The sequence below is a fragment of the Zootoca vivipara genome, chromosome Z2, assembly GCF_965207765.1.
Source record: "Zootoca vivipara chromosome Z2, rZooViv2.hap1.1, whole genome shotgun sequence".
In the NCBI taxonomy this organism is placed as follows: Eukaryota; Metazoa; Chordata; class Lepidosauria; order Squamata; family Lacertidae; genus Zootoca; species Zootoca vivipara.
The window spans coordinates 49,056,099-49,081,997 of NC_142585.1; the positions used below are offsets into that span (position 1 = coordinate 49,056,099).

Sequence of the window (25,899 nt, forward strand, 5' to 3'; positions counted from 1 at the left end):
CCACATCCTTGGAGGTAGCAGATTGGAACTGATTCCATGCAACTTAACCAGACAGGACTCTAGTACTCTCCCGCTCCAGCCCTGCTCCCACAGTGGAGTGTACCTCTTTCCAAATCTGAGCGACTTTATTTGCAAAAAAACTTTGCAAAATCGTTGCAGGAGATCTTGGAGTCCTTACCAGGCCTGATGACACAGGTGGTTCTGCTAAATTACAAACCACCTGAAAGAGTCTCCTACCGCTGTTTTCTGCAGATGCAATAGAGGTGGTGCAGAGGTTCCTCTTTGCCGTTGCTATTGCCACTTGGTAGGCTCGACTTTGAACTCTAACCCGTATCCGGTATGATTCAGAATGAATTTTCCACCACTGGCGCTCTAGCCGTCTCAGCGATTGTTTCATCACCCTCAGCTCCGGGGGAAACCACAGGGCTGTCCAGGTTCCATTCAATTGGAGAGGGCACTTTCGGAGCCAGACAGTCGATAGCCCTGGTTAACTCCTCATTCCAGTGGGCCACCAGGAAATCAGCTGAAAGGCCATCAACGAGATAAAACATCCCCTCTGGAAACTATTTGGATCCATTAAGTGGTGGGGGCGAACCATCCAAATTGGTCCCACCTCCCTGCAGAGGGGAAGGGTAGTGGAGAAGTCCAGTTGCACCAGGAAGTGATCTGACCACGGCACTTCTTTTGTTTCACTTTTACTGAGTGTCAGATCACCATAGAGGTGAACAGCAGCAGGTCTAAGGCAAGTCCGCGACTATGATTTTTGTACATTATATTCCCTAATAAAGGTATCTTGGGATCTGTGTGAAGGGCAAGAAGCTGTATCCCATCCTGGAGGTAAGGAACAATTCCGCCAATGATTGCTCTTTAATGTTATTATGCCTACAAATATACAAGCAGTAACCATAACATAATAAACTGTTTCCCCATGATGATACTGATTGTTAGGCAGCCCTCAAGACTTGAACCCTTTCCAGTGAGTGCTGGCTGAGGGATCAACTTAGACTTTCGGTGGTGGGCTCCAGATAATACTGTCATTCCCACCTGTTATGTACTGAGCTGAATCCTAGAACAATAGGATTCAGAATCAGCGGGAGCTACCCAATCCAACTCCAGGTGGAAGTGAATCCGCAACCTGATTGGCCTGCTGGAGCAGCCAATCAGGCGGCTGGCAGAAGTGAATCTGCTACCTGATTGGCCTGTAGGAGCAGCCAATCAGGCTGCAGGCAGAAGTCAATCCACAACCTGATTGGCCCACAGGTGTAGCCCTGAAGTAGCCAATCACGCAAGGCCCATTGTGTAAATAATGTATATAAGCAGATGGTTTTGGGAAAAGAGCCATTCTTCTTCTCCTCTTCTCCTTGATGACTATGAGCTGAATAAAGAGCATGAAATTCACTCTCGACTCCGAGTACATTTCACCACCCAAGAGTCATCTCGTTCTTTTAGGACTAACGTGATGGAAGCTTCCACTAGAGCTCCAGCAAACAACAAATCCCTGCACGTAGAAAACTAGCAAGTAGAGCATTTCTGATTTACTAGCTTTCTGTGTGCGAGGATGACTAATGGAGTGGTCTGTCATGGGAACCGTTGCCGGCAAACTGAAGAGGAACACTCCGGGCACAGGTTGCTGTTGGCGGCAATTTAACCTTGGTCCATGAACAGCCTGCTCTGTTTGGCTGGAGCTGGGATCAGTGTCCCTTCCAGCCTCTTATGTAAATGATAATGGGTGTCCCTCTTCAATCCTCTGCTGGTAGTATGTGAATGGTGGGTGCCTGGAAGAGCTGTTGGCCTGCAAAGACATCTCTCTCAGCTGGAAGGAGAAAGTGGACCTGGCTTCAGACATCACCCGGGGGATGGTCTATTTGCACTCCAAGAACATCTACCACCGGGATCTCAACTCCAGGGTAAGCTAACTGGAGATCCTCCTTGGGCAGGGGCAGTCTACCTCTTAAGGACCAGTTGCTGGCTGTGATGGTTGGTGCCCACTGGAACTGTTAGGGCAGAAGACAAGCAGGCTGTCAGAACCAGAGGCAGAGCAGGCAGGGGGGGGTGGCAGTGCCTCTCGCACCCTAACGGACCAGGCTTCACTGGTTGCGAGGCAGCGATAGCAAGGGAGGGTTGTGGTTTTTACGGCCTGCTTGTGGACTTTCCAGGGCATTGGGTTGGCCACTGTGCAAAACAGGACACTAAACTGAGAACTTGCTCCAAATCAGGACATGGACCCATCTAGCTCGGTACCAAGGACAGAAGAAGAGCCCAGTGGCCCGTCTAGTCCAGCATCCTGTTCTCACAGTGGCCAACCTGTGGGAAACCGGCAAGCGGGACCTGAGCACCAAAGCACTCTGCCTTTTCTGTGTTTCCCAGCTACTGGGATTCAGAAGCATTGCTGCCCTTGACCACTCATAGCCTCAGCCTCCATGTATTTGCCCATTCCGCTTTTAAAGCCATCTGTGTGGGAGGAGGGTGTTCCATAGTTCAACACTGCACTGCGTGAAGAAGGACTTTTATCTGTCCTGAATCTTCCAATGTTCAGCTTCGTTGGGTGTCCACAAGTTCTTGCATTATGAGTACTGTCTATATACCAACTGGCGGCAGTTTTCCAGTATTTCAGAGAGGGAATCTTTCCCAGCCCTGCCTGGAGAACCTAGGCATTGAATCTGAAACCTTCTGCATGCAAAGCAGATGATCGGCTACTGAACATCTGGCCTTTCCTGATTGGTCTCTAAGCAAAGACAGTTCTTTATGCTCTTCGGAGATTTTGCAAATTATTTTAATTTTTTTACTCATTGCATAAAATTTATATGCAGCTTGATTGTTAAAAAAACAAAATAACCTCAGAGTGGCTTACAAATTCAACACACATAAACAAGAGCCCTTGCAGGAAATCTTTCACATGAACCTGAAAAGAAAACTGGCTGAATAGGGGAAAGGTGTATCCTTTTTGCTGCCTGCCTCTCCAAGGCAAAGCTCTCCAAGCTAAACAGTGAGGTCATTGCCAATCTACTTAGAGGAGAGGCAGGTGCTGGTTAATGGCACCATCCCTTAATGGGATTTTGACCTCTGCATTTCTTGGGCCTTTTCCAGAAGCCTCCAGATTTGCAGAGCTGTTGGTGGTCGTGGGTAGAGGTTCATGGAAGATTGGGATTTGGGGTCACCCCAAGGGAAACAAGTGGGCAAGAGATTCCTGGAAGAGGGAAGAGTGTATTTGTTTGCAGCAATGATGCAGTGATGCAGCAATAGCTATCATTAAAAGGCAATCAGGCATATTATTGGATAAGGAGGTCTGTCAGTGACTATTAAATTAATGGAACTTCCATGTTGAAGTCAAGTCTACCTCTAACAGCTACAATCGGGGGGGGGATGCAGCTCTTTGGAGAGTTTTATGTCTTATGTGTGGATTTCTTGGAGGTATCCTGGTGATAATTGTGGGAAGCAATGTGTGTATGTGTGTGTTGATCTAAAAAGGCTCTTCCTACAAAAGGGGTGTCAACTAGGAATGAACAAATCCGCCTCTTTCTCTTTCTAATTTCCTCCACGGTCTTAAATTCTGCATCAGTTTGTGTGGGTTTTTTTAAAAAAAATTCTCACGAGAAGGTCCTCACTTTGGAAACACACACATACACACTTTTGCAAGCAATTTCCCCAAATGTAATTCATGACTATATGTTGTCTACACTAATATATGCATTTGTTACCATAAGTTTGTTTATATCCTGCTTTTTGGCCCAAAGGCCTCCAAAGCAGTGAACAGATTAATACAGAAAGAAATATCCAGTTAAAGTACAGTATGTATAGAAGTACAATGATGCTCGATGCTCCATCAATCCCATTGTATGTGTTTGTGAGCATCTGGGGTGAGATAATGAACCCAGCTCACAAACACATACAATGGGATTGATGGAGCATCTAGCGACTTCACTATTTTATAATTTTATTGAATTGTTGTATTTATTCATTGTACTTCATTTAGGCAAACTAGGCCTTGGCCTAGGGCGCTGAAATGGAGGGGGCGCTGTCGAGTCTGCCCGCCGGCTGCCCGGGCTGCCGCCAGCGCCGGAAGCAACGAGGGAGCGGTGGCGGCGGCAGTGCCCGTAGCTGAAGCCTTCAGCTATGGGTGCTGTTGCTGCCACCGCCGCCGCTTGATCGCTGCTGCCACTGAAGAACTCACAGCGTCCCCTCCATAGGCGGGAGGCGCGAGCCGAAATGAGAGCTCAGCGCCCTCCCGCCTATGGAGGGGACGCAGTGGCGTCAGCGGCGTTGTGCACGACGCACGAGTCATGACGCATGTGCCGGGGGGAGGCGCCAGAAGGTGATTTAGCCTAGGGCGCAAAAAGCCCTAGCACCGTGCCTGGCTCCCTTGATCAACTCCATTCATTCTGCAGCACCCCTGTGGGGCTCAGGAGCCCAGTTAGGTCACCCCTTGCCTGCAGAGCTGGCAGACTCTCACCTTTTTTGAACACCTTCCCTTGTGGAGTGTTCCCTCAGCCTCCTCTCCCCTCTCCTTGGGAGTCTTCCAGGCAGCAGCTGCTGCTGCTGCCCCTGGTCTCTGATCTGCCCCCCCCCAGCCTCACACTGCCCCACAGGGGCCTGGGACTTATCTGTCCATTCCCAACAGCAAGGGCTGGTGGGCTGGCTGGCTGGGCCCCCTCAACCACTTGCTTGCTTACTCTTGAGACGGCCTCTGCGCCTGGCCACCAGCACCCCATGTGGCCAGCCCTAGAGGCACCATTCACCTGGGGAGCTTGTAGCCAGGGCTATCTGGAACAAACAGCTGTGCAAGCCTTTGGGAGGCAGACCCACGAGAGGGCATTAGAAGAGGGAGGGAAGGAAAAGAGAGCCAGGGTTGCAGGGGGTGCTGCAGCACACTGGTTGAAAACCACTGCAGTAAGCTAATCTGGCGCATCTTCCGGGTGCAACTTTTAGTTGATGGGAACCATGGTGGGGGGAGGGTGCTCTTGCGCTCAGCTCCTGCTTGCTGGCTTCCACAGGCATCAGACTGGCCACTGCGAGGAGAGGGTGCTGGACTAGAGGGGCTCTTCTTATTGATCCTCCAGATCTGTAGCATCTTTTGGGGCTAGTACAAGAATTCACACACACCTCCTAGTGGTGCGGCAATTAAACTCCTGGCACACTTGCAAAACTACCGTAAGCAGGATCTGGTGTGATTTCAAATGGGATGAGGGAACACATGTTGAGATTCCTGCATTGGAGGGGGTTGGGCTAGATGACCATCAGGTCCCTTCTAGCTCTACAACTCTGATTCTTGTATCTGTTCAAAGTTGCCACTTAGAGCAACCTTGTAAAGTGTGCCTTGAAATGGGTTTCAGAACTGCCTCATTCGGGTGACCCAACGGGGGCGTGAGGCCCTGGTGACGGATTTCGGCCTAGCCAAGGAAGTGGCGGAGCTTTCTGCGAAGGACCCTGAGAGGAAGCTTTCCTTGGTGGGCTCGGCTTTCTGGATGGCCCCTGAGATGTTACGAGGGGAACCTTATGACCGGAAGGTACCATGTTGCCCCCCCCCATTAGTTTGAGGGCTGTTCTTTGTTGGACCCAATATGGCCCTTATCCCTAGGGTCTTTTGGTTTACTAGAGTAGTGTGCCTTGTTAGTGATGGATGAGCCTAGGAATTTCAGTTTCTCTGGTTCCCAATCTTATGTTCAGCTTATATTCACTTGTATTTTTCTTAAGTCCTCACGTTAATTAGTTGATAACTTAGCACAGTTTCCCATTTCATATGCAGTTTCCCCTAATATTATTTTGCCTTTAATGCCATTTTAAGATAAGATAAGATATCTTTATTGTCATTGTCCCCTTGCGGGAACAACGAAATTACTCGGTTGCTACATCCACTCAGATAAAGCATTCCGCATAATCCAAAATTACAAAAGCTAATTAAAAACAGTAAATATACTACAAAATAACAAGTAAAATAAGATGACTTCAAAGTCCGGGCTTTCCATTTAAGGCCAAAATTGCTCTAGAGAAGAAACTGTTCCTGAGACGGCTCGTTCTTGCCTGCATTGTTCTATATCTCCGTCCCGATGGCAGGAGCTTTTCATGAATATGCATTTTCATACACACTTCCCCAAGTGCTTTTGTGTGTGTGTGTGTGTGTGTGAGAGAGAGAGAGAGAGAGAGAGAGAGAGAGAGAGAGAGAGAGAGAGAGAGAGAGAGAGAGCGCACACACACACACATTTTTCTTGGATTGGAGAAATGTATGGCAAAATTTGGAGACGTGTGAATTTCAAGGATAGCTGTGTTTTCGTTCATATCTAGTTTCAGGAAGTATTAATTGGGTAGGTTTGCATAAAAGTGTGAACTGAACAGAATCCACCCCTCACCCCCTGGGTACCATGCCTATTTCTTTTATTTTGCAACATTTATATAATGCTTGATCACTATACAGTCATACCTCAGAAGTTGAATGGAATATGTTCTGGAAGTCCGTTCGACTTCCAAAATGTTCAGAAACCAAAGCGCAGGTTCCAAAAAATGTTCGCAAACCAGAACACTCACTTCCAGGTTTGTGGCGTTTGGGAGCCAAAACATTTGATTCACAAGGCATTCGGGATCTAAGGTACGACTGTAAAACCAAAAAGCAGTTTACAAAAACCCTGTTGTTTAATGTGGATAGTAAATTTCTTGTACCTCCATTCATTCTATGTTGTCCATACAGCATTCTTCTCTTAAATCACTCATTTCCCACACATTCTCCTCTGTTGATCTGGATTTTCTCATACAGTGGTGCCTCGCTAGATGAATTTAATTCGTTCCACAGGTCAATTCGTATAACGAAAAATTCGTCTAGCGAATCCCATAGGAATGCATTTATTTTTCCCCTTTTTTTGCCCATAGGAACACATTAATTGAATTTCAATGCATTCCTATGGGAAACCGTGATTCGCTAGATGAATTTTCCACTAGAATTCGTCTAGCGAGGCAACCTCCGCTCGAAAAATCTCTTCGTTAAGCGAAAAATTCGTCTTACAGGGCATTCGTCTAGCGAGGCACCACTGTACTTGAAAAAGGGGAGGGCATGAAACAATCCGGATTGGAGGAGAGGAAAGTGTGGGCAGGTAGTGATTTAAGAGGAGAGAGTCATATGGGTGGTGGAGAAGCGATGGAGGTACAGGAAGCTTCCTCTCACATTAAACAGATGCAGATGAGCCATCAGTCTCTGACTCAGACAACAGTGTGTGTTGTTTGCTTTTATGCAGAGACCTAGACGGCATCATCCTTAGCTGTGGTGGGTGGAGAGGTCTGCCTGCTTTCAGGTATTTCCAAGCCATTCAGAAGAGATCCACCCACTGATGGCATTTAGCCAACCTCCCCGACAAAAGAGGCACTTGGCAACTTTGCCAGGCTCATTAAGGACTTAATTCTCTCGCACTGGCTCTCCTCCAAGCTCCCAGTCTCACAGGAATGTTGAAAGCAGTCTTTTATTAGCAAGGCACCTCTGTTTGTGGGCTAGTAACCTCAGGGTTCCTGTCTTCCAACCCTTTATTATGTCGCCTCCAACTTCTGTTACGTGAAAGGCTGGATTGTTGGTCCCTCTCCTCACTGCCTGTGGGGCCTCCAGAGACCATCTCCCACTGCCTCCTCCCACTGACCCCTTGCTCCCTCCTACAGGTGGACGTCTTCTCTTTCGGCATTGTCCTGTGCGAAATACTAGGGAGAATCCCAGCTGACCCTGAGGTGCTGCCCCGGACCCAGGTCATTATGGTGCTTTTATCTGCTGTTCCATCTCAAGTAACGTTGGCTGGCACCAAGGCTTTGGCATGTTGCATCATTGCGCCACCCATGCAGTGCCCACAAGGTGCTATGCTCTGTTTAAAAGCACATGCATTGGGAACTCTGCCTACGTAGTGACAGTGGTGGTTTTGTCCAGCGCCATCTGTGTTAGCAGGTGGAGTTTGTATCTTGCAGGAGAAGTTAACTTCAGTGAACTGAATCCTTGCTTGGAGGAAACTTTCCATTGGAAGATGCTCACTCTAAGGCTTGGGATAAAACAAGAAAGCTTAAGGGAAGTACGTTTATTGACAGGAAAGGGTTCTATAGTCCATGCCAGGGGTCCCCAGACTTACCCGGCTTTGGGCCGGAGGGCAGGGGAGTGCGCATGCAGCGGGCTGGAGGGCGGGGGAGTGCGCGCCCGTGCGCATGCGCACACACACTTACTGGCACGGTGGCGCGCTTCCAGGTCAGAAAAATCACCGAAAATCGCCTCCCAGAAGTGCACCGGAAATGACCCCTTCTGGGTCAGGAGAGGCCCATACGCATGCGCACAAACGATTTTTGGCGCTTTTTTCCAATATGGAAGTACGCCGCCGCGCTGCGCGCCATAAGACCGGGTGGCAGCAGTGGGCGGCGGGGGTTGTCGCGGGCTGGATTGGGAGGCCAATTGGGCCACATCTGGTCTATGCTAACTAAGTAGTTGGGGAAACCAATAATAATAATAATAATAATAATAATAATAATAATAATTTATTATTTATATGACCCAGGTGGCGTTGTGGGTTAAATCACTGAGCCTAGGGCTTGCTGATCAGAAGGTGGGTGGTTCGAATCCCTGTGACGGGGTGAGCTCCCGTTGCTTGGTCCCAGCTCCTGCCAACCTAGCAGTTCGAAAGCACATCAAAATGCAAGTAGATAAATAGGAACCGCTACAGCGGGAAGGTAAACGGCGTTTCCATGTGCTGCTCTGGTTTGCCAGAAGCGGCTTTGTCATACTGGCCACATGACCTGGAAGCTATACGCCGGCTCCCTTGGCCAATAATGCGAGATGAGCGCGCAACCCCAGAGTCGGTCACGACTGGACCTAATGGTCAGGGGTCCCTTTACCTTTACCTTACTACCCCGCCCATCTGGCCGGGTTCCCGCAGCCACTCTGGGCTGCTTCCAACAAAAAATTAAAATACAGAAATCCATCAAACATTAAAAGCTTCCCTAAACAGGGCTGCCTTGAGATGCCTTCTAAAGGTCTGGTAATTGTTGTTCTCTTTGACCTCTGGTGGGAGGGCGTTCCACAGGGTGGGTGCCACTACCGAGAAGGCCCTCTGCCTGGTTCCCTGTAACTTGGCTTCTCGCAGCGAGGGAACCGCCAGAAGGCCCTCGGCACTGAACCTCAGTGTCCGGGCAGAACGATGGGGGTGGAGACGCTCCTTCAGGTATACTGGACCGAGGCTGTTTAGGACTTTAAAGGTCAACACCAACACTTTGAATTGTGCTCGGAAACGTACTGGGAGCCAATGTAGGTCTTTCAGGACCGGTGTTATGTGGTCTCGGCGGCCACTCCCAGTCACCAGTCTAGCTGCCACATTCTGGGTTAGTTGTAGTTTCCAGGTCACCTTCAAAGGTAGCCCCATGTAGAGCGCATTGCAGTAGTCCAAGCGAGAGAGAACTAGAGCATGCACCTCTCTGGCGAGACAGTCCGCGGGCAGGTAGGGTCTCAGCCTGCGTACTAGGTGGAGCTGATAGACAGCTGCCCTGGACACAGAATTGACCTGTGTCTCCATGGACAGCTGTGAGTCCAGAATGACTCCCAGGCTGCGCACCTGGTCCTTCAGGGGCACAGTGACTCCATTCAGGACCAGGGAGTCCCCCACACCCGCCCGCCTCCTGTCCCCCACGAACAGTACTTCTGTCTTGTCAGGATTCAACCTCAATCTGTTAGCCGCCATCCATCCTCCAACCGCCTCCAGGCACTCACACAGGACCTTCAATGCCTTCACTGGTTCTGATTTGAAAGAGAGGTAGAGCTGGATATCGTCCGCATACTGATGAACACCCAGCCCAAACCCCCTGATGAAGTCTCCCAGCGGCTGCATGTAGATGTTAAAAAGCATGGGGGAGAGGACAGAGCCCCGAGGCACCCCACAGGTGAGAGCCCAGGGGTCTGAACACTCATCCCCCACCACCACTTTCTGAACACGGCCCAGGAGGAAGGAGCGGGACCACTGTATGACATTGCCCCCAGCTCCCAAGCCCTCTAGACTGTCCAGAAGGATGTTATGGTTGATGGTGTCAAAAGCCGCTGAGAGATCCAGCAGAACTAGAAGCCTTGTTTGCCCATTTGTTCTCAGAAGATCAGTGCAGGTGCCAGGCTGTTTTGCTCCCTAGGCAAGGCTTTCTTGTAGACAAAAATAAAATAAAATAAAATCACAAAACTTGAAACTGCTAAATTTATTTTGAATTGCAAGATAATATTTGATTATCTTTCTCAAATACAAAAGAAAATGTTTTAGCACATATATCATTTGAATAATCTTCATGCCAAATAGGCTTCTGAGACGTTGACCAGACTGGCAGGGGCTGAAAGTTGAGGGGTCCAGCAGCCTCTGGCCACAGGTGTTCCCCACTCATTTTAAGGGGTCCTCTTTTGTGGAAGGAGAGTGGAATACCTGGGGCCCAAGTGTAACAGAGGGGGCAGAGGTTTGCCCAAACATGTGGCACAGGCTCTGCTGTTCTTGAGCTGGATATGTGGATGAAAAGCTAAGTCACCTGTGAATCCTTTTATCATTTTCCCTGCTAGGATTACGGCCTGGATGTGGCGTCCTTCTATGGCATGATCAGCGAATGTCCCAAGCAGGTCTTGGATCTGGCTGCCAGCTGCTGCAGGGTAAGGAAGCTACTGGGAGGAGTGAAAAGAAAGTTCTCATCATGCAGTGTATCATTAACTTACAAAAATTGTTGCCGTGGTAGCCAATTAGCTTGGATGGCTTCAAAAGCAGAGAAGAAGCTTCCCCCCCCTTTTTTAAGGACTGTTGACTTTAGTCCCTGGCATCTGGTTAGCCACTATGGGGAGCAGGGTACTGGACGTGATGGAGGTTTAATCCTTCTTGATTAAAAGCGACGCTGCCTCTGGCTGTGGAGGCAGAGTGTAGCCGCCATAGCTAGCGGCCATCGACAGCCTCCGTGAATTTGCCCAATCTTCTTTTAACCTTCCAACATTCCACTTCATTTGGCTTCCTGGCCTTGATTTTTCTCATGCTGCTTCTCCCCGCAACCCCTTTCTCCTCCTTCCAGGTGGAAGCATTCAAGCGCCCGTCGTTCTCAGAGATCTTGGAAGAGCTGGAAGACACTGCAGAGAGGCTGGAGTCTACAGTGGGCAAGCAGACCCCTGGGTGACACACCTGGGACCTGAGCTGCGGATGTACTTGTATATCTTGAAACGAAAAGGGACAGATCTGCGACTTGTCTAGAGGAAGAGGAGGTTCTGTTTGTGCCTGCCCAGCCCCTGGATCTGTCCACTGCAGAGCCTCTCTTACAGAACAGCTTTTAAGAAAAGATGGTCCTGCCAAGGTCCTGTTGCTTGCAGAGCAAGCAAGGTGTGGCACACAAGCAGGGGGGAAGGGCCACCCACCTTTCCAGACCAGTGCCTGCTGAAGAAATGGGCTTTAGGTAGCTCTAGCCTGTGAGCCCAAGGTGCATGGAAAAGGCAGCAAATGCACTGCAGTTTCCAGCCCCAAAACCTGTTCTGGCCTGTTCTGCCCTCCCCCCCACAACATTTTATTGAATTTTTATTCGTATACAAAAACTGTAGGCACCAAAAAAAGAAAAATCTGTTCTTTGGCCTGCTGTTATTCCTCAAGCCTCCCCCACCCCCATTCTCTGGCCGTCTTGCTGTCGCTTCTTGGCTGTATCTGCTTCTTAACTGGTGCCAGGGTGAGGCCAAATGAGAGACAACTATGCACACACAGTGAGCATCCCCGTGTTCTTTTGCAAAGGGAGCAGCCAGTAAGTGCACCCTATTTGCGCACATGCCTGCACAATTGTGCTATGAAGCAGAGCAGAGGCAGCAGAACAAGCAAACCGTATGCCAAACAAGTTCTCCTTCTTTGTCCCATTGGCCTTGGAGTGTGTGTGTGTGTGTGAGAGAGAGAGAGGGGGGGGGCCTATGCCCTGCCCATGGGAGCACCTGCCTTGCCATATTTCTGTTCAGTGGCTAAGCTGCATTCAGGCAGCTCCCTCTTGTGGGCATTTGTAGCAACAATGTGCTCCGCGCACACATTAAATTACCAGCCCCCTGTCTTCAGCCAGGGGCAGGGTGGAGTGGGAACAGATCCAAATACTGTACAGTTCCACCTAAACATTAGGAAGAACTTCTTGACAGTAAGAGCTGTTCGGCAGTGGAATTTGCTGCCAAGGAGTGTGGTGGAGTCTCCTTCTTTGGAGGTCTTTAAGCAGAGGCTTGACAGCCATCTGTCAGGAATGCTTTGATGGTGTTTCCTGCTTGGCAGGGGGTTGGACTGGCTGGCCCTGGTGGTCTCTTCCAACTCTACGATTCTATGATTCATCTTGCCTCAAAACGGATATTGTAAAGTTGGGAAAGATTCAGAAAAGGGCAATCAAAATGGTCAAGGGGATGTAGCGACTCCCTAAGAGATATGGTTGCAGAATTTGAGACTTTTTAGTTTAGAAAAAAAGGCGAGTAAGAAGAGACATGATAGCAGTTTATAAAATATGCATAGCATGGAGAAAGTGTGCAGAGAAAAGCTCCCCTCCCCTCATAATCCTAGAAATTTTGAGTTATCCAATGGAGTGGAATATTGGAAGATTCAGGGCAGATATGAGAAAGTCCTTCACAGCTCATGGTTAAACTATGGAACTCCCTCCCACAGGAGGTAGTGATGACTGCCACCTTACATGGCTTTAAAAGAGGGCTGGGCAAATTCATGGAAAATAAGAAAAGAAAAAGAAAGCAAGGTTATCAATAGCTACCGTATTTTTTGCTCCATAAGACGTACTTTCTCTCTCCTAAAAACGAAGGGACAATATCTGTGCGTCTTATGGAGTGAATGTGTGGTCCCTGGAGCCAAATTGCCCAGGGGCAAAAAGCAAATCCTGGTTTTTTTTAAAAAAATGAAGGGGATGTAGAAAGGAAGCCGCCAAGCAGCTGATCAGCAAGCGATCAGGAGGGAGATAAGGCTGGGGGGGGGGAGGTAAAGACAGCGGACTTGCAAAGAGTTATCCTGGTAGAGGAGCGCCGCCTTCTCTTGCCGGCACAAGCCCCTCTGCCCCCACCTCGGCCTGCCTGCCTGCCTCCCTCCTCACTCGCTCGCTCGCTCTAGCTGGAGCTGAGCGTGGAGGAGTTTGCGCCGCCACTCACAGGCTGCACTTCCAGTCAGCCAGCGTGAGAGGGGTAAATGTGCGCACTCCGCTTCCTTGACAGCAAGCCGGGAAGGAGGGGCTCGCTGTAACACAAGCAGGGGGAGAGCCGCAAGTGGAGGGAGAGCCAGTTTGGTGCTGTGTCAAAGTGGCTCTCCTCCTGCTTCCATTACAGCGAGCGCGGAAGGAGGGGCAGACAGGAGCCAGCTCCCGACCACCCCTCCTTCCCTGCTCGCTGTAAATGAGGAGAGAGCCAGTATGATGCCAGTTTGACGCTTTCCCTCCGCCTGCCCCACAGCAAGTGGGCAGCATCAGCAGTGGAGGGATGAGCGGCGAGAAAGGGCTCCCTCCACTGCCACTTGCAAGAGCTTCCTCCGTTGCCACTCGCGAGAGCAGGCATAGGAGACTGTGCCTGCCCTTGTGAGAGGCGGGCAGCGGCGGCGGCGATGAGTGGGAGAGGCGGCTGCTGCAGCAGCAGCAGCACTGCTACCAGCCTGGCCTCGGCCCCTCCACGCCCTCCTTGGCTCGCCTTCACCACCCGCCATCTTGCCGCCCTGCGGGGCCCTCATGAAGCCCTCGCCCTCCTCCTGGCCACTGCTGCCGCTGCCTCGCTGCTCCCCACAGGTTAGGCATGCAGGAGGGCGAGCTGGCAGACGGACGGCACCTCCTTGCTCCCGCACACGTTCACCTCAGGCCGCTTCCCACCCTCACAGGAAGAGGGGCACCCCCTCCCTCCTGTCTGTGTAAGGGGTGGGGGCTCGTCTCCCTCCCCCCTAGGAAGGTGGGGTAGTGTGTGCACACTGTCTCTGCAGTGACTCCTGTGTGTTGTGCTTTGGGCTTCATGGGCAGCTGCTTGCTTCCACCAGTTTCCTCACAGCGTCACCCACAGGCACCCACAAAGTATTCCCCCCCCCCTGTTTTCCTCCTCCAAAAACCAGGTGCGCCTTATGGAGCGAAAAATACGGTTCTAGCTTTAATGGCTATTGACATGTTTTTTATTTCCTTTCAGTGCTAGACCTGAAGGGAGCTTTATCAGGCCTTTCACATGCAAGTCCACACCTCCAGGTTTAGGCAGGGAAAGCTATTCCGTTTTACTGCTGCTGTTAAGCAATTGAGACTCAGAAACTCTTGCCATTATCTACCCAGAGTAAATCCCGCAGATCATTCAGTAGAGGCGGATCTTTGTTCCAGCCAGGAGCTGCCTAATGTCCTTAGTGTGTACGGTGCTTTACAGAGCCTAAGAGGAAAGATCTCTGCCTGAAAGAGCTTACAGTCTAAAATTAGACACTGGAAACAACTGGAAAAGGAGAGAGCAAGGGGCGGGTGGGGTGAATAAGAAAGTCACATGCAGCTGTTTCAGTTGCACGACTTTCATTCAGATCAGATCAAACCTTTATTGTTATACAATTATCAGAATTAAGGAAACAAAACGAGAGGGACATGAAACACACTATGCTGGTATGTTTAGCAGGGCAAAGAAAGAAAATGAAGCAAATAGAAGTAACGCAGAGCGAGGTAAAATGGGCACCGATATTTTAAAAGTTATAGTCATGTCACAAACCTAAAGAGGAAAAATCACAAAATGTCACAGGGGTCTGTTTACTGCAGGTTTTGCTTGCTGGAGGGCAGGACTTGGCCACACTGAAAACAATAGATGCCTTTCAATCTGAAAGGAATAAAATGATGTAACATGCACCTGTTCCTCTGTCAGGTGCTGGCTGGATGACAAAGAGTGGGGGGAAAACCCAGCCCAAGAACTCGGGATAACACAGAGGAAGATGATTTAGACCCAGCACAATGCCAGTGGGACAGTCTGCAGAAGTGGCAAACTGGAAAGCCATACCAGGGCAGGGCAGGGTACCGAGGGCCTCAGTGTGAGTGCAGACACTGACCGAAGGAGAAAATACCACATTTTTCGCTCCATAAGACGCAACTGACCATAAGACGCGCTTAGTTTTTAGAGGAGGAAAACAAGAAAAAATTCTGAATCAAATGTACTGAATGTTGTAATGATGAAGTGGGACAATGCCATTATCACACGGGACAATGCCGTTATCCAAGAGGAAGGGATCTATAGCCTCTCTGTGTAAATTCTGAAATAAAAAAATTACTGTAATTAACTTGTCCTTGTCTTTATCATTTCATGGGCAACCAGCTGGGAACTGCTGACAGCGGCCTGACGCCAGGTCTCAAAGACCTGTTTTGAGGTAGAGAGGCCAGGGTTGTGTACTCTACAGCAGTGTTTCTCAACCAGTGTGCCTCCAGATGTTTTGGGACTACAACTCCCATCATTCCTGACCACTGGTCTTGCTAGCTAGGGATGATGGGAGTTGTAGTCCCAAAACATCTGGAGGCACACTGGTTGAGAAACACTGCTCTACAGTGTGCCAAAGGTGGCTGCACCACCAGTTGGGAGGACAGCATAGACTGAGATATTGGAACTCACTCCATCCCATAAGGAGATACCCAATGCACACCCACAGTGCAGAGCCATGTGGAGATGGTACTAGGCTTGATAGCTACCGAGGCTAGGCTAACCCCCCAATGCGATACAGAGGACCCAGAGACCCATGAGAAAGCGAACAATTCCTTTACAAAGATGAGCACAGACCTTGCGAGGTTGGAAAGTACCCAGTGGCTGGAGTAGGTCCCAGGGTGGTTTGGGGCTCTACCTACTGGAGGGCCAGAATCACTTCCTTGTTTGTGGCTGATTGCATAGGGACAGGGTTCCCAATCTGGACAGTGGGGCTCCTCTGTTCGTGGAATGGTGGCTAAGCTTCTGTGATGGTAGAGTCCCACCCTGTCCTAGAAGGAGGCTGCACCTGCAGCAGCTGGAGGTGAGGTGCTCTATATAATTGATTTGTCCACTTCTTTGACCATCTCTCACCCTTTCGTTCTCAAAGCCCAGATCACTTTCTGCTGCAGCTCAGGTTTAGCATTGTTGATCCACGTTATTACGATATAATTAGGGTTTCTCAGCTGTGCATCAAGAATCAATGTTTTAGATTTCTAATGATAGCATTTTATTAGTTTTCCATGCTATTAACCTCATCCCCACCCACCCCCCACCCCCGTAATGCCTGATTACATTCTGCTAAAGAAAGGAAATCTGTTTGCCATATCCTTGAAGACTCATCCTTCAATACTAGATTTTCTGTGTGCTGGATTAGCACCATAATGGGGCTTCGGTCTGTAGGTTTGTTTGTTTTTTTAAATGCACAATCCTGATCTGGCCCCATTTGGACAGAGCCGACATGGCCACTGTATTGCATGCTCTGGTAACTTTCAGGCTACCATTTTGTTTCCAGGGCCAATTCAAGGTGCTCACTTAGCATTGAAAGCACTGAATGACTCAGACCGCAAATATCTGGAAGGCTGCCTGCTGCCTTTGGGTACAAAGGCCAGCACAAGGAGCCCTCTTGGTTGTTCCTTCACCTTCAGAAGCTTGGGGGTTGGTGGCCCAAGAGAAGGTCTTCTCTGTGGCAGTGAAATTATGGAACACCTGCCCCACAAAGGTGTGCCTGGCACCTTCATTGGAGAGCTTCCAGTGAATGCTGAAGATGAACCTCATTTCTCTGGCCTTTTGATACTTGAGATATTTTTAGGACATTTGTTTAGTCATTTAGTCATGTCCGACTCTTCGTGACCCCATGGACCAGAGCACGCCAGGCACTCCTGTCTTCCACTGCCTCCCGCAGTTTGGTCAAACTCATGTTCGTAGCTTCGAGAACACTGTCCAACCATCTCATCCTCTGTCGTCCCCTTCTCCTTGTGCCCTCCATCTTTCCCAACATCAGGGTCTTTTCCAGGGAGTCTTCTCATGAGGTGGCCACAGTATTGGAGCCTCAGCTTCAGGATCTGTCCTTCCAGTGAGCACTTGGGGCTGATTTCCTTCAGAATGGATAGGTTTGATCTTGATGTTAGGACATACATTATTTCTGTCATTGTGAGTTGTTTTAAACCATTTTTAATATTGTGCTCTAATGATGTAAACCGCCCTAGGACCTTAGGGTGAAAGGCAGCTAATTCATTCTAATCAGAGTTTGTATGGTGGCGGCAGCAGCGGAGCCCGAGTCCCTTCCAGTATACCTGAAGAAGCGTCTCCACCCCCATTGTTCTGCCCGGACACTGAGGTCCAGCACCGAGGGCCTTCTGGCGGTTCCCTCGCTACGAGAAGCCAAGTTACAGGGAACCAGGCAGAGAGGGCCTTCTCGGTAGTGGCACCCACCCTGTGGAATGCCCTCCCACCAGAGGTCAAAGAGAACAACAATTACCAGACCTTTAGAAGGCATCTCAAGGCAGCCCTGCTTAGGGAAGCTTTTAATGTTTGATTTCTGTATTTTAATGCTTGTTGGAAGCCGCCCAGAGTGGGGGAACCCGGCCAGATGGGCGGGGTATAAATAATAAATTATGATGATGATGATGATTATTATTATTCTAATCCCTGGGGTCCTGGATCCAGCAAGGGTTAAAATCTAATGGAGGATTACATAGCTGAGCTCTGCAAGTCTCTCTGTGAGCTAATGGTTGTAGTTCCTTCTTAAGTACTGTTTTTACTATAACAAAGAAAGAGGTTCTATGCCAAAGGGCAAATGGGCGGGCATTCCCTTGGCTGCTAGTGAGAAGGGCAAGAGCCTGTGTGTGTGTGTGTGTGTGTGTGTGTCTGTGTGTGTGCGCAGGAAGAAGCCAGAGAGTAACAGCCATGCAGGATTTCCAATGGAATCCAAGGGTATGGGTAGGCAAACTAAGGCCCGGGAACCTTCTCAATCCGGCCCACGAAGAGTCCGGGAATCAGTGTGTTTTTACATGAAAATAATAATAATAATAATAATAATAATAATAATAATAATAATAATAATAATAATAAATACCCCGCCCATCTGGCTGGGTTTCCCCAGCCACTCTGGGCGGCTTCCAACAGAAAAATGAAATAAAATAATCTATTAAACATTAAAAGCTTCCCTAAACAGGGCTGCCTTCAGATGTCTTCTAAAAATCTGGTAGCAACGAGCTTCTCTCAACGAGCCAATCTTTCAAGACCGGTGTTATGTGGTCTCGGTGGGCGCTCCCAGTCACCAGTCTAGCTGCCGCATTCTGGATTAGTTGTAGTTTCCGAGTCACCTTCAAGGGTAGCCCCACGTAGAGCGCATTGCAGTAATCCAAGCGGGAGATAACTAGAGCATGCACCACTCTGGCGAGACAGTCTGCAGGCAGGTAGGGTCTCAGCCTGCGTACCAGATGGAGCTGATAAACAGCTGCCCTGGACACAGAATGGACCTGCGCCTCCATGGACAGCTGTGAGTCCAGAATGACTCCCAGGCTGCGCACCTGGTCCTTCAGGGGCACAGTTACCCCATTCAGGACCAAGGAGTCCTCCACACCTGCCCGCCCCCTGCCCACCACGAACAGTACTTCTGTCTTGTCAGGATTCAGCCTCAATGTGTGCTTTTATTTAAAATTCAACTCTGGGTTATTTGTGGAGCATAGGAATTCCTTCATCCCCCCCCCCAGCAAATACAGTCCAGTCCCCCACAAGGTCTGAGGGACAGTAGACTGGCCCCCTGCCGAAAAAGTTTGCTGACCCCTGTGCAACAAAATCAAATGAAAAGAATCCAATTCATGTTTTCATGAATGGTACGCTTGGACCTTGAAACTATGAAACTAGAGCTGATGAAGAATAAACTGAAACAGGGCCTTGTCCTGGATTTCTAAAAACTGGATTGCTACTGGAATTTGTCTTATTGTTCTCAACTTAAAACTTTATAAAAATTACCTGGCCATTACCTGGCCAGAGCTCTTGGATTCTTTTCATTTGATGTTCTCAACTCTCCAAGGACCCCTGTCCAAGGCCATGGCTATGGGGGGAGCAAGAGCTTCTTGGGTGAAGATGCTGTGAGCCCCTCCCATCTCAGGCTCCGGTTGTATAGATGTGTAAATGAACCATATATCCTAAAGACACACCACAGCCCCTGCTGTCCCTCATTGCAAGGAAACTGGACCCTGCCTGGGGTAGTGCTTAACAATATCAGCAGCCGCAATGAAAACAATTCCCCCACCCCCAGGCAAAAACCCAACCCAACTAATATCCCTGTGGCGCATTATACAGACATCTTCCTCCAGGGTGCAATGCCCAGCAGAAACACATAAGATTTTGATAAAATAAGGATTTGCATTTATTACCCCAGGATCATTTGCAACCAAATAAATTAACAAAACAATCACCTTTGGCTGAGTGGAGGGGCTTCAATATTTACAGCGAAAAGAAATACACAAAGAAAGAAACGGGATACAAAGGGGACTCCCAATCAGGCTACGTTGGGGGCCACCGCAATGATGGTCGTGGGGGAACGGGAGAGTTTACCTCTCAGGCAGCAATGGTACTCACAGAGATCTTCTCAGCAGTTGCCCCTGTGGCTGCCGTGCTACTTGCTCACAGTGCACCAACAGGGCATCATTACACGAGGTGGTGTGCGGGGACATGCTGAAAAAAGTGGTGGGCCGTGGGGGATGCCACCTTTACGCCCTTCCACAATGCCCCAGAACAACTCGCTGTCCAGAACCTTGTTAGACAGCACCCACTGATGATTTAAGGTGGAAAAATGATATACGTGATGAAGAGAACAAATGTAGCAAAATGAGGGAGCTTTCAACCACTGGACGGCAACTAAGGAAACATGTTTCTTTGTTTTTACAAACAAATGACGACATGAACCTGTTCTTTGGTAGCAACCCCCCCCCAAAAAAACTGGCATTAATAAAGTGAGATTCCCCCTCACATTGCCTGTACAGTAATCCTCATTTTGGGGGAAAACAAAACTGAACAATTAGGAAGGCAAGATTTAGACCGTCATTCAAAAATCTTTGTTTAAAAAATTACACGTCCTGACATCCCCAGTGATGCAACCTCCTGGCCTCGATGACGCCACCCCTCCCCTATTTACTGCTATCCTCCTGACCCCTTGGTTCCAACTCTCCCTTCTTTGCACATCCAAGGAATACAGCGACCATCATGCCAACTTCTCTGATGTCATCGTGCCACTCACTGTGGAGGGATCCTAGCTTGGCGCATAACTGTGTGCTGCTTCCACAAATGTCCCCAACATCAACAGCTTCTCCTGAGAGCAAAAGAGCAGCAACCAAATCAACAACCTGTTCACAAAAGGCTCTTCCGACATCGAGCCAGTCAGATCTGGTTTCTACAAGCCTTCCAAGGAATCTATAGACAAGAGCTGAGAGAGCGTCACAGTTTAGTGAACTAAAATATTTGGGCAAAGTTTGCTCTCCTTCCTGCAGAGGATGAGAGTCAAAATGCTCAAACGGTCCTGCGGCTGAAACAGTTCACTGACCCCTGCTGGTGTGATTTTAGGAGGGCCGTGGAATCATAAGTTACTTCTAACTTCTTCATATTCTTTGGGCATCCAGGATAACTTGACATTTCTTATGGCGCTGGGGATGCCAATTTTATAATCCCAGCAGTACTCAGGGGATAACACCTTGGTTGGTTTGTTGAGGAGGTAATATTTGTTCAGGTGGCTTTCGTCATGCCACACCGCTTCAAAGTTGTGTTCCTTGTCCTCCTTGATGCCTTGATAGCATTGGCGGGTGAGGTTCAGAACATGCCGTGGGGTCCCCCCAAATACGGCCCCGTGGTAATAGTAGTCCCCCTCCCCGTAGGGGATGTACGCAGCCGACTCGGGACGCCTCTCATAACTGAATGCAGTCTTGTCTGCATTGTAAAACCAAGCATGGAGCTGGGCCACGGACTCATCTAGTGTCTCTACTCCATAGTCATTCTGGAAGACCTGGTCAACATCCATGCAGAAGAGGAAGTCTACCTCATGGCGGATGTGGCTCTCGATGAGGTCCCCAATCACCTTCATCCGCATCATGCTGATGTCTTGCCACCGGCTCTCCTTTTCCACCTGGAAGACTTTCAGCACCCGCAGGGGGCCCAGCTCAATAAGAGGCACTTTGGTGAGGTCATCCACCATGATGTAGAAGATCACATTGTGCCCAGTCATGAAGAAGGTGTTTGCAGAAGTCAAGAAGTTCTTCAGGTATTTGTCCAGGTACCTGGGGAATGGAGAGAGACAAATGGAGACAGGTGGGTTCTGGGCAGATCTCCTAACCTAGGGTCCCAGAAGCTGACTTTAAAGCAGGGTGACGATTCCAGTGCTCACCTTTGGACTGAGACCAATATTGTTTTTGAGATGTGAATCAGAACAGATGTGAATAAGGACAGAAGAACCACCTTTGCTCACCTCCATTGCCCTTCCTCTGGGCAAACCCACCATAAGAACATCAGAAGTGTCTGCTGGATCAGGCCAATGGCCCATCTAGGCCAGCATTTTGTCCTCACAGTGGCCAATCAGATGCCTCAGTGAGAAACCCACATGCTTGATCCAAACACAAGAGCATTCTCTCTCCAACCCCCAGCAAGGACTTAAGAAGCATTTGCCACCTCTGACCTTAGAGGCAGAGAATAGTCATTGTGGCTAGTAGCTTTTGACAGCCTTCTCCTCCATTAATTTGTCTGATCTTTTTTTTAAAGCCATTTTAAAGCCATTGGCCTGACCCAGCAGACTTAGGGAGCTGGGTATGTTTAGCATGGAGAAGAGAAGGTTAAGGGGTGATATGATAGCCATGTTCAAATATATGAAAGGATGTCATATGGAGGAGGGAGAAAGATTGTTTTCTGCTGCTCCAGAGAAGCGGACACGGAGCAATGGATTCAAACTTCAAGAAAGAAGATTCCACCTAAACATTAGGAAGAACTTCCTGACAGTAAGAGCTGTTTGACAGTGGAATTTGCTGCCAAGAAGTGTGGTGGAGTCTCCTTCTTTGGAGGTCTTTAAGCAGAGGCTTGACAGCCTTATGTCAAGAATGCTTTGATGGTGTTTCCTGCTTGGCAGGGGGTTGGACTGGATGGCCCTTGTGGTCTCTTCCAACTCTATGATTCTATGATTCTTCTGGGGGAAGAAGATCTGGGTTTCCCCAGAGGAAGGGCACCGGAGGTGACCAAGGGTCATTGTGACAAATACCTGAAAGACTGCCTCCTTCACGGCACACCCTCTCTGGTGCTATGATTGGCAGATGGGGCCTCCTTGGTTGCTCCACCACCCTCAGAAGCTCAATGTGTGTGTGTTGCAGGCTGGGAATGGGTCTTCTCTGGGGCAGCCCCTACCCTGTGGAAACCTCTCCCCAGAGAGGAGTGCCTTCATTGCTCAGCCTCTGATGAATGCTGAAGATGCACATTTCAAGGGTAAGGAGGTGCAGTTTTTAGGACCCACCTTGCAGCTGCAATCTTAAGTTATTTTGCACTGCTTTTGTGTTGTAATTGTTGGAACCTGCCCTGAGTCCTTAAGGCAAAGGACAGGTAATCAATAAATAGGCAGCAGGCCCGAATCCATATCTGAACACAGACTTACTCAAGAGTAACGTGCATCAGATTGGGCTGCAAGTGAACTTACCTCCCAATAGCAAAAACCGTCAAGCCAATGGTGACTTTCTGCTGCTTATAGTAGTTGTCCAAGACCGGTTTCCCAACTGTTCCTTCCCAGATGATGGGTGCTGACCAAGGGGTGAGGGTGGGCATATCCGTTCGTGCTCTGCAAAGAAATGAGAAAAAAGCCATGGATGCCCCAAATGGTGGAAATCTAGTTGGAAGTATATATTAGGTGGGGAATTTCACCCCCACACCACTGCCACCTGAATGCCCTGACTTCTTCATCATTAAAGATGTTTTTGTACATGATTCTCACTAATATACACATTTGTGTACGTGGTTCTTAATAAATGCATTTTGTACACCTTTTTGGCTGGAGAACGGCACTGCAAAATAAAAAAAGCAGAAGTACAAATTTCAAAGGATAGCTGCATTTTTATTTGTTTCTTGGTTCATGAAGCTGACATTTGTAGCATGCCTTAAAATGCATATACATTTAAACGTATGCTGAACAGATTTCTTTCTCCTGCTCCATCCCTGTTCACAGGCTTGGAGCTCAGCTGGAACAAGAACAATACAACACACTGTAAATTAATAACCAACCACATGATGGAAAGTGTCCGCGTTTGCTAAAGTTAGTCAGCTTAGCCAACCACACACCTAGACCTACATCCTGTCCTATCCTCCCAGTGGCCAACCAGGTCCCCAATCGGGTTGCGGATTCACTTCTGCCAGCCGCCTGATTAGCTGCTCCTGCAAGCCAATCAGGTTGCGGATTCACTTCCACCTGGAGTTGGATTGGGTGGATCCTGTGGACCAATCAGACTGCTGATTCTGGATCCTATTGTTCTATGATTCAGCTCAGTACATAACACACACTTTTCAGGCCCCAAACTGGTATGGCTACCAGACCAGTTTGGATCCTCCCTTTTAATGCATCAGCACCTGGAAATACGGATTTGTTCAACTCACTGATCAAACTGCAGTGCTCAAAAGATGTGTGCAGCATTGGGATGGGGCAAAGGGAGGCATCTGACCAGGTGCACACAGAAGGTCCTTGCTTATTAAAAAGTCGCCGGCACAGCTGTGCAATGTCACATTAAACATTTTGTCAGGGAGGGGCAGGAAATGCAGAACTGTTTGCTTGGCAGCATGCTAAATGGAACCAGATGTTGTGCAAATATTTTGGATTATTATGATTTTATAAAACAAAGCTGTTTCCCAGCTACACTTGCCGAAATTTAATTTTAGCAGACTATTTCCAGCCTTGCTTGTTTTCCACTGGAAGCATACAAACACACACACACACACACACACACACACACACACAGAGAGAGAGAGAGAGAGAGAGAGAGAGAGAGAGAGAGAGAGAGAGAGAGACCCTGACAGCTCTAAACAAAAATGTTTTAAAGTTGGAATCGGAGCCAGGCTTCCTGAGTTCATGCTGGTTCTATGAACAAGAGAGCACATTTTTGGAACACCTGTGCCTAGGATAAAATGGTGTCAGTGGCTTTTTGTACATGGTGTCTCTTTATTAACTAATACACTTACTATCCCACTTATTTTGAGCCTGCCCGAAGAGCTAGGAGGAGTCCAAACCAATGGCTTCAAGTTACAAGAAAGGAGATTCTAACTAAACATCAGGAAGAACTTTGTATTTGACAGCGGAGAAGACTCCTACAAGAAGTGATAGACTCTCCTTCACTGGATGTTTTCAAGCAGAGGTTGGGTGGCCATCTGTCAGGGGATTCTTTAGTTGAGATTCCAGCATTGCAGGGGGTTGGACTAGATGACCCTCAGGATCCCTTCCAACGCTACCATTCTATGGTTTTAATATTATAAAAGAAAAGCCAAACCAAAAGCATTTTTGTGTGTGTAAACAACGCTATTTCCCCACTGTCTGAACTGTTTCCTGAGAAGAGCTTCTACTGCAAGAACTTGAGCAAGGACACTTGAAGTCACAGGCTCAAGCAAATGACTGTTCTTGGGTGGGATTACCTTTGTTTTTTTGAGTTGTAAGAAACTGTGGAGTGAGTTTTAGTTATGTGCGCATGGTGGGGACTTTTTGTGTGTCCTTTTTGGACCCTTTTTGGACTTCCTTAAACTGTAACTGGAGGAGATGTGTACTGTATGTCTATTTCACTTTTGCCCACTTCCTGATAGTTGCCACCTTCATTTCTCTACAATTCTACATTAGCTTTAGTCGAAACAAAATTAAAAAATTCCTTCCAGTAGCACCTTAGAGACCAACTAAGTTTGTCATTGGTATGAGCTTTCATGTGCATGCACACTTTTTTAGATACCACACGGAAGTGTGAATTTCAAGGGATAACTGTGCACTGATGAACAGCACACACGAGCTTTCTCCATTGTTCTGTGGCTGTGCCTTGTGAAAACCCAATCTTGCCCACTGGAGTAATGAAGCTTGCGTAAACAAAATCTCTCTTCAGATTTTCTGCACCTCTGATAACTTTATTGATTTATTATTTATTTTGTAAAATGTATACACCATCTGAGTGCAAACAAAACAAAACCCCTCAAAGGTTTACGAAAAGCATAAAACAACAACATTACCAATAAGAATGATGAACAGCATTAACTAAAAACTTTTGAAAAGTTAAAATAACAATAGACTGAAAACAAACTAAAACTCACATCAACTTCCTAAACATGTGAGTAGGCTTGACTAAACAAAATGGTTTTTAGCAGGTGCTGAAAAGAGTACAGTGAAGGTGCCTGCCTGAAATCAATAAGGCAGATGAGAAATGATAAGATAAGATCCCATTCAGCAGGTAAGATGGGATTTTTGCAAGGCTGAGCTGCAGAACAAGAAAAGCTCTCAGCCCTGAGGGCAAATATTTGGTACACAAGCCCATCAAAATACGGGTCAAGAGAAACTGTGGATGAGCCCTTACTTCACATACTGGTTTGCCAAGTGCAAATTAAGCTGAACAGGAAGGATCCCTCCTAATAGTTATCTGCAACCCAGCTTGAACTAGAGGTAGAGAAGACTTCATACAGGGGGAGGTGAGGAGGTCCAGGAATAGTTGCTGGATTGCCTCAAACTTTCTTAGAGACAACCCAAAGCTATAAAGGTAAAGGTAAAGGGACCCCTGACCATTAGGTCCAGTCGTGACCGACTCTGGGGTTGCGCACTCATCTCGCATTATTGGCCGAGGGAGCCGGCCTACAGCTTCCAGGTCATGTGGCCAGCATGACAAAGCTGCTTCTAGTAAACCAGAGCAGCACACGGAAATGCTGTTTACCTTCCCACTTGGAGCTGTACCTATTTATCTACTTGCACTTTGATGTGCTTTCGAACTGCTAGGTTGGCAGGAGCTGGGACC

At 48.4% G+C, this 25,899-nt stretch overlaps 2 protein-coding genes across 10 annotated transcripts in view; one reads left to right on the top strand and one right to left on the bottom strand.

The window, feature by feature from the left end:
- Window positions 1-12,682, top strand: part of LOC118084551 (dual specificity testis-specific protein kinase 2) — a 32,998-nt gene extending 20,316 nt beyond the window's left edge. For 3 of the 5 annotated variants that reach the window (XM_088665357.1, XM_088665354.1, XM_088665356.1), the window contains 6 exons: window positions 789-837; window positions 1,758-1,907; window positions 5,331-5,504; window positions 7,633-7,819; window positions 10,532-10,618; window positions 11,026-12,682. In XM_088665357.1, coding sequence (XP_088521483.1) covers window positions 789-837; window positions 1,758-1,907; window positions 5,331-5,504; window positions 7,633-7,819; window positions 10,532-10,618; window positions 11,026-11,201 — 823 coding nt within the window. In that variant the 3' untranslated portion in view covers window positions 11,202-12,682. The remainder of the gene's footprint in view (window positions 1-788; window positions 838-1,757; window positions 1,908-5,330; window positions 5,505-7,632; window positions 7,820-10,531; window positions 10,619-11,025) is intronic. The other 2 variants (XM_035114172.3, XM_088665355.1) reach the window with 1 other exon arrangement.
- A 6,574-nt stretch (window positions 12,683-19,256) lies between these two features.
- GLT6D1 (glycosyltransferase 6 domain containing 1) overlaps window positions 19,257-25,899 on the bottom strand; it is a 34,340-nt gene continuing 27,697 nt past the window's right edge. For all 5 annotated transcript variants that reach the window (XM_060270604.2, XM_088665359.1, XM_088665358.1 and 2 more), the window contains 2 exons: window positions 22,578-22,715; window positions 19,257-21,180 (listed from right to left, as the gene is read on the bottom strand). In XM_060270604.2, the coding sequence (XP_060126587.1) occupies window positions 20,487-21,180; window positions 22,578-22,715 (832 nt within the window). In that variant the 3' untranslated portion in view covers window positions 19,257-20,486. The remainder of the gene's footprint in view (window positions 21,181-22,577; window positions 22,716-25,899) is intronic.